This window comes from Episyrphus balteatus, chromosome 4 (genome assembly GCF_945859705.1).
Source record: "Episyrphus balteatus chromosome 4, idEpiBalt1.1, whole genome shotgun sequence".
NCBI lineage: Eukaryota > Metazoa > Arthropoda > Insecta > Diptera > Syrphidae > Episyrphus > Episyrphus balteatus.
The window spans coordinates 20,641,383-20,657,891 of record NC_079137.1 but is presented as its reverse complement, the minus strand read 5'-3'; the positions used below and the strand labels follow the sequence as shown (position 1 = coordinate 20,657,891).

Here is a 16,509-nt window from a genome sequence, read left to right as displayed (position 1 = left end):
AACAATAGTTAACATCGAATTAATGATAATTTGACCAATTTTTTGAACTATGTATTAATTTTTATGTTGAATCGGGCTTAAGAAGATAGAGACAAAACAATAGCAAGTTATTCTTTGGCATTGAGAGCGGTGTAATTTTCTGTTATAATTCAAATTCAAATTGTTTTTCATTTAGTTTTTCTAAAGTGCTGTGATGTATGTTTTTATTTTTTATTTTAACTTTTATTTATTAAATGTCAATAATTTATATTGGGCAGGTTCAGAAACGTTAGGCACTAAATATTTAGGTAATTTCTCGGGCTCTGATTGGTCAACTGTCAAAAAAATCCTTCCAATTTGGGTAATTTTATTGGAAAGCTGACTGGAAAGTTAGGCAAGAAAATTTTCCCTAAATATTTAGGAAAGTTTTTTTTTGTCAACATGACAGATGATTGTTAACATGATAACAGAATTAAATTTATTTGTGTGAAAAAAGAGTAAAAAGTGCATTATCGGTAATAATTAATAATATGATTTATTAAAGTAAAGTGAAATTTGGTGTCTGCCCCACGCGATTTGTAAAATTCTCAAGTAAATTTCGAAATTTGACAAATCCAAACTAATTTAGTCAATTTACTCAAATTTCCTTTCAGAAAATGACGTTGTCTAAATATTTAGTCCCTAATATTTCCTGAACGTGCCCATTTTTATTTTAGAAAATTCAAATGTTTTTAATTATTAATTATCTGTCAATTAATAAATGTAACAAAATAATATTTTCATGTAAGTTTAAACAATTTTTGTAATAGTGTAAAATGTTTTCAATATAATATTTAACCGATTTAATAAAATACCCCTGAAGAAGTCGAGAAATTACGACGAAACGTAGGGAGAAAGTATGAAATAAAGGTTTTTATTTGCAAAAGCAAAAAAGCCCGATTCATCATAGTTAACATCGGCGAATAAAAGAAGGCACTTCAGGTATGATCATTAGAGTCACCATTTTACAAAATGGAGTAATAAGTTTTTGACGTTTAGTTTTGCAAAGTCAAAAGCAACAAAAATTTCCAAGACAAATTTGTTTACAACAACAATTTTAATGGGGAGCTGTCAAAAACTTAAGAAGACATTTTTAAGTTTTAACAGTTCTCGATACAGATCTGTCTTGCGGTCTTGCGCTTCTAGGTCAGAAAAGACACTCCGACCTCAAAACGAGAAAAACGGGGTTGCACACACACACTTGCAACTTTTTGTGTATGTACACAAAGTCGAAGGAGAGATCGTGGTGAAAAAACCAATACATATAAAATCGGCTCCGCGGTGTTTATAATTTCAATACTAATTTGAGCCGCCGTGGAACCCGTTTCGTAGTCGAGGTCGGACTCAGGCGGAGCGGATTCGGACCGAGGTCGAACTCGTTTGCTTGAAGGGGAAGGTACCAAAGTATGTACCTTCATGCGTCATGCCTGAGATATAACCAATTGTTTATAACTCACTCTCTCTTTTAAGCTTTTATTATAAACAATTGTTCATATCTCAGGCATTAATGAACCGATTTGAAAAATTCAAAGACAATTAAGGTCTTGCTAGACATCAATTATAATATTTACTAATTTTGTTTAAAACGACACTTACCGATTTTGAGATAGTTCCTTTTGTTTATAAAATTTCTAGAATTTTCAAAAACTAACATTGCAGCCAGATTTATCATCCCCAAAAACATATAAAAACACTCCCATATTGCGTTGATCTTAAAATCTATAATCAAAGCGGGTATAAAGTTTAAGCTGAGTAGGGGTATAATTTTTTTAAATTAACTCGAAAAATATGGGTCATATAGAAAAATTTATTAAAATAAAAGTTATGAGAAATAAAATTTTACATATATAATTTTTGTCAAAAATCAAAAATGGCCGAGTTATTCACTAAAACGTGTTTTACCTTTAATCCAAGATGGCGACTTAAGCACAAGGTCGATTTTCCCGAAAAACTGGTTTTAAGCTCTCAGTGATCCCCTCTACCGTCCTATGAAAAAAATTGCACGATCTAATTTTTTCCATTTGGAATGTATAATTCGACTGGGCTATTGTAGTTTTTTTTGTTAAACCACCCAACTACTTGTTCCTTGTTCGCCATTGCCAATGAATCAGTTCAACTAACAAACTTGGCAAAAATAATGTAAATAAATTAAATATTTTTTAACAAATCTTGCTTTTAAAATTTATTTGATTCTTTTAATAAAATTAACTAACCCATAATAATTAATAATAAAATTAATAAAAGAAACTGATATAATAATTTTAATTATTCAATTCTCTCTGTTATATTTTTCCGCTTCAACTATTTGTTTTAATGTAAGATTTTTTGTATGTTTTTATTTTTTTATTTTCTTGTAAAGTTTACTGCTTTTTGCCTATAATAAATTTATTTTTTTTTATTTATTTAAAAAATAAAGTTTTTATATCTGTGTACACATTTATATAATAATATGTATAATTAATGTCTATTTTTGTATTTTTTTTAAGTAAACGTACTTCTTTTATTTATAATAAAGTTTTCTCATTTACTAATATTAATTAAAAAACGTGGTTTTTGATTATTATTACTTCTTTATAATGTATATATGTATAGTGTAATGTTTTTTTTTTTTCTAGATAGAGATATGAAACTAAAACTACTATATTCCACTAATTTTTGTTTTAATTTTATCTATAAATATTTATGAACAAAGCGAAGACGCATTTGAAGACTAATAAAATTTAAATTGGATTTGAATTAACAAAACATTATTTAATGTATGCAGCTTTCTACAAATAGGGAACTAGGTAGCGTTTTCTTTTCTATGAAGATTCCTCTTTCAGAGGTCTTCGAATTATTTTGTTTAACTAAACGTTTATAGCTGTGAATATAATATTGCCATTTTTTAATTAATGAAGCTCTAAAAGCAAGGTTTTTTTTAGAACAAAATTTATATAATATGATGCTTTTTTCTTAAGTCAGACTTCTTTCATTGCTTTTTTGTGGTTACTTCTTTTTAACTATTTTAAAATTTGATAAATTTTGTAGTTTAGTGTTTTGATAAATTTTTTAGTTGAATATATGATTTGACACTGGAAATAAAGTTTTAAATATATTAAAGCAATTTACTTGTCGTTTGTAACATAAATTTTATTTGTATTTAATTGTATCTATAGTATGTTTTATGTTTTTATAGCTTCATTCCGTTTCGTGTACAATTTGTTTTACTTTAACTTTATTTTGCAAACTAAAAAGATTAAGACAACGTTTCTTTACAGTCTATTTAAAGTAAATTACTAACAATATGTATATCATGTATTCACTAATGCGTTTCTGAAAGCATAATTGTAAAAAATATACTATATTATATTTAATGTATCAAAATAAAAAGGTGATTATCCAAATTAAAATTGAAGTATAACTTAGAATATACAAATAGTTTGTGAATTTTGTGACTGGTAGAAAAAACAAAATGTTTGTTTTCAGTTTAAATATTATTGCACAAATTTATCATAGCGATATTGTTTATAAATTTATATCTCTTTAACAATCAGTCATCGAATTAAAACAAAGAAACAATTTTTTTTAACTAAAATATTTTTTAAGTTTGTAGGCACTTTTTGTATGGTTTTCTTCATCATCCTTCTCTTTCTTGTTATTTTTATGTTTGTTGTTTCTTTTTTTTTAATTTTATTTTGTAAAAAAAGCAGAATTTCTTTGGAAAGAAGGAAGATACATTTTTATTTGTGGATATTTTTTTATTTGTCATTGTATTAAAAGAACAACAAGAGGGTTGTTCTTTTCCACCAGAAAAAATATAATAAAAGTTAAGGTACAATAGTTGGGTTAGATTTCAATTCGCTCATTTAATTCAAATCGACTATCTCTCTCACTTCTATTTCCTAAGCAAAATCAAATTCTTCAAACAACAAATATGTTCTAAAGCACTTGCATTTAACGATACTAATGATTTATAACAATAATTATTCAAATTCAAACATAACTTTACAACAATGCAACATATCTAACACAACACAAAATCTGTCCGACAGCAAATAATTTTTAACATAAGATGAAAACAAATTGATAAATTTTAAAGGGGTTTGAGGCACAATATATAATATGTGGCATAGATTTACATATAATAGAACCTAATTTACCATTTTAGAAACCTTACAATATTAGCCTGCTGCTGCGGAAGCAGTTTAACGCCGATCACCTTTGAACAGACTGATCGAACTTGAAACCGCTCATCGTATCAATGTAGTCTTGCGCTTAATTTTCGCCCGAATATTGCGCAATGGTTTTTGTTTCTTTGGAGGTGATGGCGATGCCATATGACTATAGTAACTTTGAGTGTTATAGCCTTCATCGAGAACTCCGCTGCTGCCATTTATTGCTAAGGCTCCGCAGCCATTCACGAGAAGACCTTTGCCATTAAGGTGTGGTATATTTTCCATGTAGGAAGATATGTGTTCTTCTTCAACGGTTGTTGATGGCGGACGTTTAATGGGCGACATATCAACATGCGATGATAGGGAGAGCAGGGCATAGACACCATCACGATGTCTTTGTTGGTCTTCTAGTTCTTCTGGAGATATATTATGACTAATAAATTAAAAGAAAAAGAATTAAACATCATTTGCATTAATGCTTTTCAAATTTATGTTAGCAAACTTACCTTTCTTCGCTGCTTTCGTATGCAGCATCTGATGAGGCACAATTACTTTGATTATCTACAGAAAACCCATTTAAGGGTACAGCTGGTCTATCACCACTTCCATTGGGTATGGTGCTTCCATTAAAACTTGAATTAATATTGGTAGTGGTGCCATTAGTACTATTACAACTGGTAATACTGCCGCCGCCACCACCACCTGCTGAGTATGTATGATCCTCACTTGGTGACGATGTTATCACTGGAGAACTATAAAACAAATTAAAATGAGTTTATTAATGACATAATTTTCTGATAATCTACATTTTGTATTGTTTTTCTTACCCATTTTGAAATGTTTCATTGAAAACTTTTGGTCCATGTTTCAATGCCAGCATAGCTGTTGCAGCATTAACATCATCTATGCTATCGGCTCCACAATCTCTAGCCATAAGTTCGATGTTTTCAAAACTTCCATTCGGAGTCGTATTTCCGTTTGTATAGTAACCATTGCCCACTTTAACCGTACTGTAATCGGACGGACTATCATCGTCTTGATCATTAGTTTCCATTAGTTTAATTGCCTTGGATAGATTTGGAAACAGGCGGGCATCTAAATTAGATTTACCAGGTGTCATCGGTGGACTGCCGTCGGATTCAGTGGAAACAGCTGGACTGTTGGGCATGACAACACAGTTTGTACTGCCAGTTGGACTCTTCAAGGAAATCTTATCGACTGCTGAATTTGGGAAGAATGGTGAGCGAGAAAGAGCTTGTATTAGATTTTGTCGCTGTTGTTGTTCAACACGCCATAGAGAACCTTTGCCCATATTCTATTAAACAAATATAGAATAATTGAATCAGATATTTTTATATATAAGTTCGTGATTAGTTTTGTTTTTCGACTATTTTCATTTTGTCCAAATTTAAATCTTAGAATCCTTAATCAAAATTCATAAAAAAGAAATTTATTAATAAAGCCCGTATGATACTTCTTTTTATTATTTTTGGAATTTGGGCTGTGAAATGAAATTTGAATTTGGAAATTGAAATGTTAACGATCTAGGTACTAGTTTTTGTTCCTTACTTTAAGAAAAACAAAATTGCGGTTTTTTGTACCTGTGAGTATATAATAAAACAAATTCGTACAATTACACTGTGTTACAAAAAGAAGGTTTCAAAATATACGCGGGCGGGGACCTATTACGTGCGTTTTGTAGAGCTAGTCCCACTGATTACGAAACGGTATTTAAAAAGTCCCTAACACCCCCAAAATCTGGAGTTAGGGAAAAAAAATGGTTTTTTGGACCTTCGCCCATTGAAAAAATTCTAGCTCCGTCAAATTTGTACCCATTTTTGATTTTTTCTAATTTCTGATAGAAGATAACACTGGTTTACAAAATTAAACTTTTTTTTTGTTGCCGAACAAAAAATATACTTTTCTGAAGGTTCAAAACAAATTAATCAGCTCCTGTTTTTGAAATATTACCGTTAGAAAATGCAATACCAAAAATAGGCCGAATACCGAATAGTAGCCGAATATTAGCGGCATCTTTAATTTCAACCCAGGTACAGAAATTCGAACGTTTAGGCAAATAATTTTATCAGATTTTTCTTTTCTCAAAATATTTTTTTTTTTTAATTTTCAATTTTCTCAAAACCTAGAAGGCATAGAAACATATAGTTTTCACTGTTTGATAAGGAATCAATTGAGGCAGTTTCAATTATTTTATTAAAATTCACAGTCTGGATAAAAACAGTAATTAATGAGTTTAAAAAAAAAAATTTTCGCCTATTTTTAACTTTGAAATCGATTATTTCAAAAACAATTGCTTGAAATATATTGATTTAAAAATAACATATAATCACTTATAACTGTAAGTGTTGCTCCCCTAAAGGGGGGGAAATAGACCCCCCCTCCCAAAAAAATGATTGTATTGAACTCCTCTACAAAAAAAAACCGTCATCAAATCCATGCGCCCAAGTTATCGTACTACGTGCCAAAATAACATTTTTGTTCGGTGCCTAAACGTTCTGTACCTGGGTTGAAATCGTAATTTTTTTTCTAATGGCGTTTTTAATTGGCAATCCGGAATTGTTCTTCGATTCGGAATCCCAATTGAACAGTTTTTTTTCATTCCGAAGAATCTGAAGTTTGGTGTGAATGTATTGTTTGAGTTAAACATGTTTCACATATATGTGTATTCACGCCAAATTTCATTGGTTTTTGTGCTGCAAACATTTTGTACTGCTGACATTTAAATCTATAAATGTGTGAGTGATTCTGCTTCTGATTCTTTTTTTTGAAAACCAGAAGAGAAATTCTCTTTTTTCAGAATCAGAACTGTCAAATTTGCCCAATTGAACGCATTCAGATTGCTTTTTTTTGCTTCCAGATTGCCAATTAAAAACGCCATAAGCCAATTTTGAACTGATTTTCATAAAAATACCTCATTTTATTTGGAAATAAATATTATTTAAGAATATATTTTTAAAACAGCATGTTGTTTTGAAAACATATAATCTAAATTATTGATGTCGAAGTTGGGCAAATGACGAAAAAAATGGAAGTTTTGAACTTTGACAGCTTATATATTCTAGGTGACCGAATCACACGTGTGAAAAGATATAATTATCTTCTATCAGAAACTATTAAAAAATCAAAAATAGGTACAAATGTGACGGAGCTAGAATTTTTTCAGTGGGTGAAGGTCCAAAAAACCTTTTTTTGTAATAGCAAGTAGGAAATGAAATTAATGCGTTTAGAATTTCGTCTCAAATTTGTCTTTAGTGAAGGTTTTAATAAATTTATGCAATGAAGACCGTTCAAAAGCTTTGTTTTTATACGTATTTTTTGTACGATTTACGAACATTTCTTCATAAACATTCAATAAATTTGAGTTGTTATTTTAACTATTAATACCATTTTATAATTTTTATCGATCATACGATCTGATGCTGGTGTTGATTCGTGTAATGTTTTGGAGTGTATCGCTTCATAGTGTTCTAACCACCCAATTTTAGTTTTCCTTCTTGTTTGGCCTATGTGATTAAAAACCTCATCACAGTTTTGACAAATTACTAAATTATAGAAGAGTCTTGCAGTCGCTACTAAAGTCGATACTTTTTGGCTGTATGTATTTGTGTCCAAGTGACCGATAAAAAGCAAAAGAATATACAAAACTTCATAGTAAGAACAAAACAACGTAAAATTTGTTTATTTTGTTCAATAAAATGATTTATATTTCACGAGTAAGCAAAAATTGACTCTGGTTCTTCATTTCTTTACAAAATTTTAGTTCGGTTTGACGTTTTGCATTTTGCAAAATTGTAGTGTGTTTGAAAATCTGTGTAAATCCATCACAAAAAAGAGATTTAAAAAGGATCGGGAAAAAATAGCGAATTTTTTTTCCATTGGAATTCATTTAAGGAAAAAGTAGCGAATGCAAGTCGACTGCAAGTCGAATTTTTGGTTCATTGGAATTCGACATTAGAATCACATCTTGAATTTTCCTTATCTACTTTCTAAACACCCTTTGTTTGAGCCTTTAAGTGAATAAAAAATCAAACTTTTTTTGTAAATTATTTTCATAATTTTGTCACTGTTTATGCTTTTGTTTGGGATTTTAATTTGATCGACACTACAAAGATATGACGAATGTATTCATGTACAATTTTTTTAAAGGGGTTGCCACATATCAAATTATTGTTTATTTGGCATCAATTTCAACCCAAAATCTTAACATCGAAGTAACTCGATGATCGCCTTTTCGACTATATCGTATGTGTATTCATAAACTTTTTTAAAGTTCATAGTAGAAAATTTAAACATTAAACTTAAATTTAAAATCTTTCATGTGCCAATTAATCAACTTACTGGAGCTTTTTCAACTTTAACAAAACTCTTATTTAATGAGAGATTATGTCGCACACTGTTCTTCCATCCGGTGGGAGCTGTTTTAAAGTAGGGGAAATGCTGCACAATCCATGCGTATATTTCTTTTACTGGCAATGCTTTCTCTGTTGAGCCTTCGATGGCCATGAATATCAAGGAACTTTTAGGATTAAAGAGGTTTCACATGAAAAACTTATTTTCTTTATTTAAAAACGCTCGTTTTACTCACCTAAAGCTATATGGCGGTTTGTTGTGTGTATGCACCAATGGATCATATGGCACATTCGTAGGATGTTTTTGCTTTGGTGGAGTGGGTGACGATTTCTGGAGGGGTAGCGGTTGGTGTTGTTGTGAATGTTGCTGTGCATTTATTGACGAAGATATGCGACCATTGTTTGTTAAAGGTACTGATGTAAGTTCAAAATCTTTGAGCGAATCATTCTCATAGCTATTGGTGGAGTATGATGCTGGACTTTTCATGACACTATGCATGTGTAAATTTTGTGTATGGTATTCTCTTGGTGGTTCTGGTGACAGTGTTGAACTAGTTATTTAAGAAAAAAAAGAGTTTATTTTGATTAAGCACGTTTTAAAGGACAAAAATAGTTTTATGGTATTATAGTATACATATATGACATAGTTTTAAAATAGCTTAAAAACACTTACACTGCTTGTGACGATGTATGGCTGACAGTGGTGATGGCATAATTCGTACCTGATGAAGCTGGAGAGGAAGCATTCGAGCTAGTGCTGGAGTTCGAGCTGAAAGGAGAAGCGAGACTTATGTTCTTGTTTGAGTTTCCTCCACCACTGTTGTTTGTCCCACCTCCTCCACTCTGATCGAAACCGTTCATTTTCTCACGCAGGTACTTTTTGTGCGGATGGTGGGTTGTGGAAAGAGTGCTGTTACTATTATTATTAGAACTATTGAATTGTTGCTGTTGTTGCTGCTGCTGATGATTTGGACTTCCCACGTTTGTGAGTACAACATTTCTTAGGGGAGAAGAAGGCACATAGTTGTTCGTAGCCGAAGTAACTGTCGCTGCATTTGCACCATTATTATCTACCCCATTACCACCGCTCAAACGAGATTGTGCAAAGTTAGAATTCGTCTTATATTCCACAACAGTTGTTGTTCCGCTGGGTCCAACATGCACTGTTGTTGTTGCACCAATTGCGGTCAAACTTCCGCTTACTTGATCATGAATCGGAGATTGGTTAGACCTAATGTAGTTACCACTACTACTTCCGTCGGTATGAATTGGCGATACAATTTGATGCCCATTGCGATTTTTCACCAAAGCATGATTGTTGTTGTTAGTATTGTAATGCACATGCTGTTGCGAGGAGGAATAATCATTAATTCCGTGTTCTATATTAGAAACATTATCTTCTGATATCCCTGGTGATTCCTCAATATATTCACTTGTGGGTGAAATCTGGCCTTCCGTGTGAATAATATTGACAGACGTTGTACCCCCATTAGTTTGTGCTTGTGTACGTTGTTCAGCTATTTTTCGGTTATTCTTTGTACATGCTACAAATCCTTTAAGAAGATTTTTATCGTGCAACCATGAGAGCGAAGTAAGTTCTTCATCGCACACATTCGCTGTCCCCGTTTCATTTACCGAAATAACTTGTTCAGGGGTTCCCATGTCCAAGGGTTCAGTCGCCACTAAAACAACTTCGTTTGTTGTGTACTGGCCATTTCCGTTTTGTTGCAAAAACACGTATTTTGATTGTGTTGGAATATTGTTTGCAATAACATTGCCATTGGAAGATCCATGGGTACCAGCGTTGCTGATGTAAGTATTTTTGTTACTGCTGGTTGTTGCAATTATAGCCGAGGCAGGACTGTTGCGATGAATTTGAGCGGTAGCAGTAGAGTAACTATTCGCTTGATTCGTGCTTATTAAATGGTGGTGCTGCTGCTGCTGCTGCTGTTGTTGTTGTTGTTGGTGGTGTTGTTGTTGAGATTGCAGATTTGTAGTTGCCAATTGTGAGGAACCATTTGATTGTCGAATGACGACATGACCTCCATCTATGGGAAATGTTGATAGCACCATGTTTGTGAGAGATATTGATGATTTGGGAATATTATTTATGCTTGCTATACTATCCTGTACCATGAGCTTATCTGCGGACCATCTAAAATTAAACCAAATGAATATCATTAATAGTTACTAAGGTTTGTAGGAAAAATTTACTTGATAACGAAGAAAAAGATAACAAAAATAATAAAAAATTATTAAAATTATTTTTGTTTTAAGTGGAGTGATTGAATATAATTCAATATAAGTTCAAGTGACATCAACTCAACCTGACCACGGGCATACATTTTCTAAGTGTCTGAATTTAAACAAATTCCCTTAGAATATTATAATTCACAGTATATTCATGCTGTGAGTTGTATATAGTGTCGGTAAACATCGACCAAAATAAGGCGTCTTAGTAAGGGTACGACAGATCTAACTGATGAGCCCACTGTCGTACCTGGGCGAAACGCTTTATAAATTTTTGGAGTTGAGGTCACTTGAACTTATATTGAAAAATTTACTTGGTTCAATACAGCTTTTAGCCATCCATTATATTACAATGTTTCCAAGCAAATAACTTTTTCATTAGAAAAAAGGTACAGGGCAAATTTTATTATCTCTGACAATTATTTTTTTAATTATATCGGGAAGAAGGAAACCCCAGATATTAATTTTTCCTCCACTGTATTAAGGAGTTGATGCTTCTCCTCCTGGTGTGCTAGCATTATTGTCTTTCATAATTCCCAAACTAACATAAAAAACTTTACAATTATTTAGATGACTTTATCAAAAATATCGCTACCTCCTGAGCTAACAGGAATCGAGGAATAAATTTGTGCACACTGCCCAATACACAAAATATTTTAAGGCCATTATTTATCAGTTCCGACAAAATTATTGGTGCTGATTCCAAAAACAACAATTCTAGTATTTCTCTAGAAGCTCTAGTTTTTAAATTATTCATTCACACAAATGCATTTTTTTTTTATTTTGCTTACTGGACTGAAATGCATTAACCCCTTATTGCATAAATTAAGAAAGCTTTAAAAAAAATTATTTTTTGTAAAAACTTCTAATATTATACCTTATTATAATAATAAAATAAACCAAGCAATCTAGAGGTAAGTTTTGATGAATGTTTCTCGTGGCAATTTGTTGGGTTTAGGTGAACAACAAACTGTGTGGAGAGCTGCTCGACTTGTTGTTGGAGTACTGGAGGTCGTTGTTCCGGCCGGACGACCACGTTTTCAGGCTAAAGTTAAAACCTTTTTCTAATTTAGACAAATGTTTAGAAAAAAAAAAACAAGTTTGAAATCAAAAAATTGCGTGTATTCATTTTTTTTCCGTGTTTAGCACACGATTTAGTTTTACGGTTCCCAATGTAAAAAAAACCGTTTTGAAACAAGTAAAATTGAAGCATCGGGCTATTGAACCAATATTATATATTTTAAACAGTTTGGAACTTCCATAAAAGCTAGAAGGTTTCATTTCTGCAAACAACGAAAGCATTCTTGAATACATACAAAGCGATATTTATGAACAGTTAGGTTTTGTGGGGAATGCATACGAAGCCGCAGATGGCAAGTTTCAAAAAGTTTTATGGACTTAGGTTAGGTAGAAATGGCTGTCAGGAAAACGACTGACTAACTAATACCATTTATTGGTACGTTGTAATACCATGATTTTGTAAGGAAATTCCTCACTAATTAAACCAGTTGGAGCTTTTAATGAAGCGGTAAAGGTTGAAGATGTCAGTATTGATTAGTTCACTAGTATCTTCTAAGAAATATTTTTTCAAGTATTTTTTACGTCTACTGGAAAGGGCATGAGCAGAGAAGATGTTGGATTGTTTCTTCTTCTTCCTCATCAAGGCAACTTCTACAGAAGTCGTTAGAGATTACGCCAAGTCTTATGGCGTGTCTACCTATGAGACAGTGTCCTTTTAAGACACCTATTACAGAGCTGATATGCAATCTGCTTAGAGACAATAAATTTTTTTAACGTTTTGGATCTAGCCTAGGCCAGATCAGCTTGGTCGTTTGGCAAGTTATAATGTTTGATGGTATGTTTGTTGCCTCTATAACTTCTTGCTTCAGCATGAGTTTGCACGTTGCGATTGGTATACCAATATTTGCCTTATTGGGTAAAATTGGTATTAGAGTTCCATTTCTGGCGAGTTCGTCTGCTTCACAGTTTCCCAGAATATCTCTGTGAGCCGGCACCCAAAAGAGGTGAATGTTAAACTAATCTGACATCTCCATGAGAGATGATCGACAGTTGCGGGCAGTTACGGAGTTTGTGGAAACCGAAGCTAACGATTTAAGGGCGGCCTGGCTATCAGAGAAGATGCGGATATCCGATGTAGATATCACGTTTTCTTTGAGCCAAGTCAATACTTCTTTAGTCGCCATTATTTCCGCTTGGAACACGCTGCAGTGATTAGGGAGACGGAAGGAGAGACTAACATTAAGTCTATCTGAGTAAACCCCGTCACCCACTCCGTCATTGGTTTTAGAACCAACTGTGTAGAAATGAATTGAATCCTCTCTCAGAAACTCGGCATTGTCCCATTCTGATCTATTTATGGACTTAGCAAAACAAGTTTCTCAAATGCCGGTTCCCCCAGGACAGTGACCTCAATCTCAATGAAAATAAATCAATGTAATCCAGCGGCCTTCTCAATTACCTAACTTAATTCATTATAAGAATTTAAGAATTAGCTGAGGATTGATGTTTACTGGGATAGTTCTTCAATTAAAGCGGATCTTTGGTAAAATTATACTATACATAAAATTATTAAAAAAGGTACAAAGAGGTTGTAGTTTCTTCTTCTTCTTCTCCATTATCGACGATAGTCATGATCTCGGATGGGGTCACAACTCTCCCACTTTACTGCTTCACACTACGGCTCCGCATGTGGGGTTCGCCGGGTTGACCTCAGGAAACGTCGCACAGTGGAACGTCTAGTACAAAATTCCGGACATTGGGTGAAAATTTTTTTTTCATTCTTGTAAATATTTTTTGTTTGTTAATCATAGAAAATTGTCCCTTCTTTCATAATCCACAAGTTATTTTTTTTAAAATGTTTTGGTTTCCAAGATACAGAGTCTCAAGTGGGGACTATTTCACAAGAAAAATAAAGATGTTTTTCTTAGAAATTTTCATACTCTTATATCTGGCTCATTTTTTAAGATATCTTCTTGAAATAAATTTTGTTGATAAGATACTGATATCTAAAATATATATTTAAGAAAAAAATCCTAAAATTATATTTCTAAATAATTCTAAAACACGTTTTTCTATAACCCTTTTTGAAAATTTCTCTTCAACTTTGAAAATGCTTTTAAAAAAATGCTTACATATGCCCGCTCTCTTAGTAGTCTAGAATGAAAGCTTAATAGTTTGTGTGTAATATTTTAAAACATTTGGATCCGACCGAATCCGACCCCGTTTTTTTGGGCACCATCTTTATAAATTTAACCCTTTAGGTAGTATTTTTTTATTTATTGTTTTTATTTTTTCCTATCTGTAAAGGGGAGGGTTGGTGTTATTTGGCTAGCTTAAAGTGTCATTAGGTAGTTTAAACCAAGAATATAACTACTGAATACATAACGTAAGGCAGATTGACCAAAAAAATAAAGAAAGAGTGAGTAAAAACAATTAATTTTTAAGGTTTTTTTAAGAGTAAAGCACTGTCAGAGCGATCAACGAATGAACGAACTGATGTAATTTTTTATGCTTATGTATTTTCTAACAAAATCTGGATAATAAAGTAAGAATCTAACTAAAGTTTAAATTAAAAAAAATATATATATTTCAATTTCTAAAGCGAAACGGAAATTTGTATAAAAAAAACAGCGGAACGAAAAATTTTGTTATGCTTTTCGTTTCACAGCACACGAGATTGACAAACGATATTATTACCTGTACTTGAATACTTGGAAAGTTTTCAATAATGTTTCACTAATGTTTTTTCAGGTAAAATTCCTTGGTCCAAAAGAATTTTGCACCTTGTGAATTTTAATTTCTTCAAAATTATTTTCAAGTTTTAATTTATTGACATTATTTAATTTTGACTTTCGTTGCTGACTTTGGAGGCTTAGAAACATTTTCGTTTCGCTTCAGCAGCGTACTAGGTTAGCTTAAAATAATGTCATGGCTTCGAAATACAATTTGTCTTGCAAACAATTTGTTCTCTGAATTGTTTCTTATTTAAGAAAATAAAATGTATTTTTTTTTTGGTTTTTTGAAAAATTTAAACTCCAGTTTTTTGTTAAGAAATTTGTTCTAAAAATATGTACAATTTCATTTGTTCGTTCATTTGATCATTCGTTGGTCGCTCTTATGTACATTGTACATTTTAATTTGCAATTTTAGCTACTTGTCTTTCATATTTAGCTGTACATAGCTTTATGATTTTTTGATAAATGTATATCGTATTTTGTTTGCTTTTTTTTTATGAATCCATCATTTTCTTTTAAATTAATTTCATTATTAAGTTGACAATATTTATATTTTTTCATATTTTTTATGTTTATGTTGGTATTTTCATAATAATACGAATTCATTTTAAAATAACACATATTTACATAAGATAATCCTTTTTAAGCTATTTTTTATTCATAATAATTTTTTTTTGCAAATAGTCGGTATTTTAAAAGACTGTTAACAAAATGTGTAAACGCTTTTTTTTACTTAATAAATAAGACAATAACGTAAAGTATTAATTTTATGTGTAGTAAAATAAGGATTTGGTAGTTTTTGTATGTTAACAGCTATTTTAAGTAAAAAAAATTAAAGAACTAAACATTTTTTGTGATTTTTTATTCGATTCAATTCTGTGATTTTCAAGAAGCAATATAGCGAAAACCGTTTTAGGATCCGTTCATTAGATCAGAAGTTACAGTCCCATGACCACTTTTTCATAGTTTCGATCCACTGTGCGTCGGCAGGCTTCTCGATTTTGAATTGTTCCATGTCTAAGGCCAACTGAATGCAGTTGTCGTTGCATTTGTCTTCTCCATGAGTTCTTAGGCCTGCCTCTTCTTCGCGATTGCGTTGGAACGTCGTAAGCGATCGCCTTTTGAACTGGGTTCTCAGGGTTTCGTCTTTGTACATGACAGTACCAGCTTAAACGGTCATGCTGTATTTTATCCAAGATGGTGTTTTTGATGTGAAGGCTTCCTCGGATTTTCTTCCTTCTGATTCGATCAAGCTTTGTTACTCCTGCTGTCATACGAAGCATCTTCATCTCAGCTGCTGTCAGTTTACTCTCATACGTTCTGTACATTGTCCAACATTGTGAACCGTATGTAAGTGCCGGGCGAACAACTGCAGTATAGAGCTTTCCTTTCAGTTTAGGGGGCATTTTTCGGTCACAGAAGATGGCAGAGTTTTCGCGCCACTTCATCCACCCTACACTTATTCGGTGGTTGATGTCGTCATCACAAGAAGCTTGGTTGTTGATCATAGATCCAAGATATTTGAACTTTTCGCACTTGGGAAGTGTTGTTCCATTCAGGTAAATGTCCGGAATAGGGCCGTCTGGGTCAGAAAATGGACAGCAGAGATATTCTGTCTTTTTCGCGCTTATCCGGTACCCACTTCCCTCCAGAACATCCACCCACACATCAAGTGCTCGTTGCAAGGATGTTGGATCTTCACTTATGATGGCTCCATCATCAGCAAAGAATAACTGATTCACTTTCGGATCCGTCACTTTTCCTTCAAGCAGAAAGTCAAGGACTGTAATAAAGAGCAAAGGACTCAGGACGCTTCCCTGGTGCACACCGACTTTGATTGGGAACTCTTCGGTGACTCCTGCGGGGCATTTTACCTTCGTTTTTACTTCATCGTACATGTCCTTGATCATCCGTACGTAGATTTCCGGAACCCCTCGCTGTCTCAGGGACACCCAAATCAGA

General features: G+C 32.6%; 1 protein-coding gene across 6 annotated transcripts in view; it reads right to left on the bottom strand.

The window, feature by feature from the left end:
- Positions 1 to 2,256: 2,256 nt before the first annotated feature.
- Positions 2,257 to 16,509, bottom strand: part of LOC129918405 (myb-like protein A) — a 148,490-nt gene continuing 134,237 nt past the window's right edge. For 4 of the 6 annotated variants that reach the window (XM_055998914.1, XM_055998913.1, XM_055998912.1 and 1 more), the window contains 6 exons: positions 9,216 to 10,697; positions 8,779 to 9,093; positions 8,532 to 8,709; positions 5,000 to 5,487; positions 4,679 to 4,924; positions 2,259 to 4,605 (listed from right to left, as the gene is read on the bottom strand). In XM_055998914.1, coding sequence (XP_055854889.1) covers positions 4,248 to 4,605; positions 4,679 to 4,924; positions 5,000 to 5,487; positions 8,532 to 8,709; positions 8,779 to 9,093; positions 9,216 to 10,678 — 3,048 coding nt within the window. In that variant the 5' untranslated portion in view covers positions 10,679 to 10,697 and the 3' untranslated portion in view covers positions 2,259 to 4,247. Of the gene's footprint in view, positions 4,606 to 4,678; positions 4,925 to 4,999; positions 5,488 to 8,531; positions 8,710 to 8,778; positions 9,094 to 9,215; positions 10,698 to 16,509 lie in introns of all 6 variants that reach the window. The other 2 variants (XM_055998918.1, XM_055998917.1) reach the window with 1 other exon arrangement.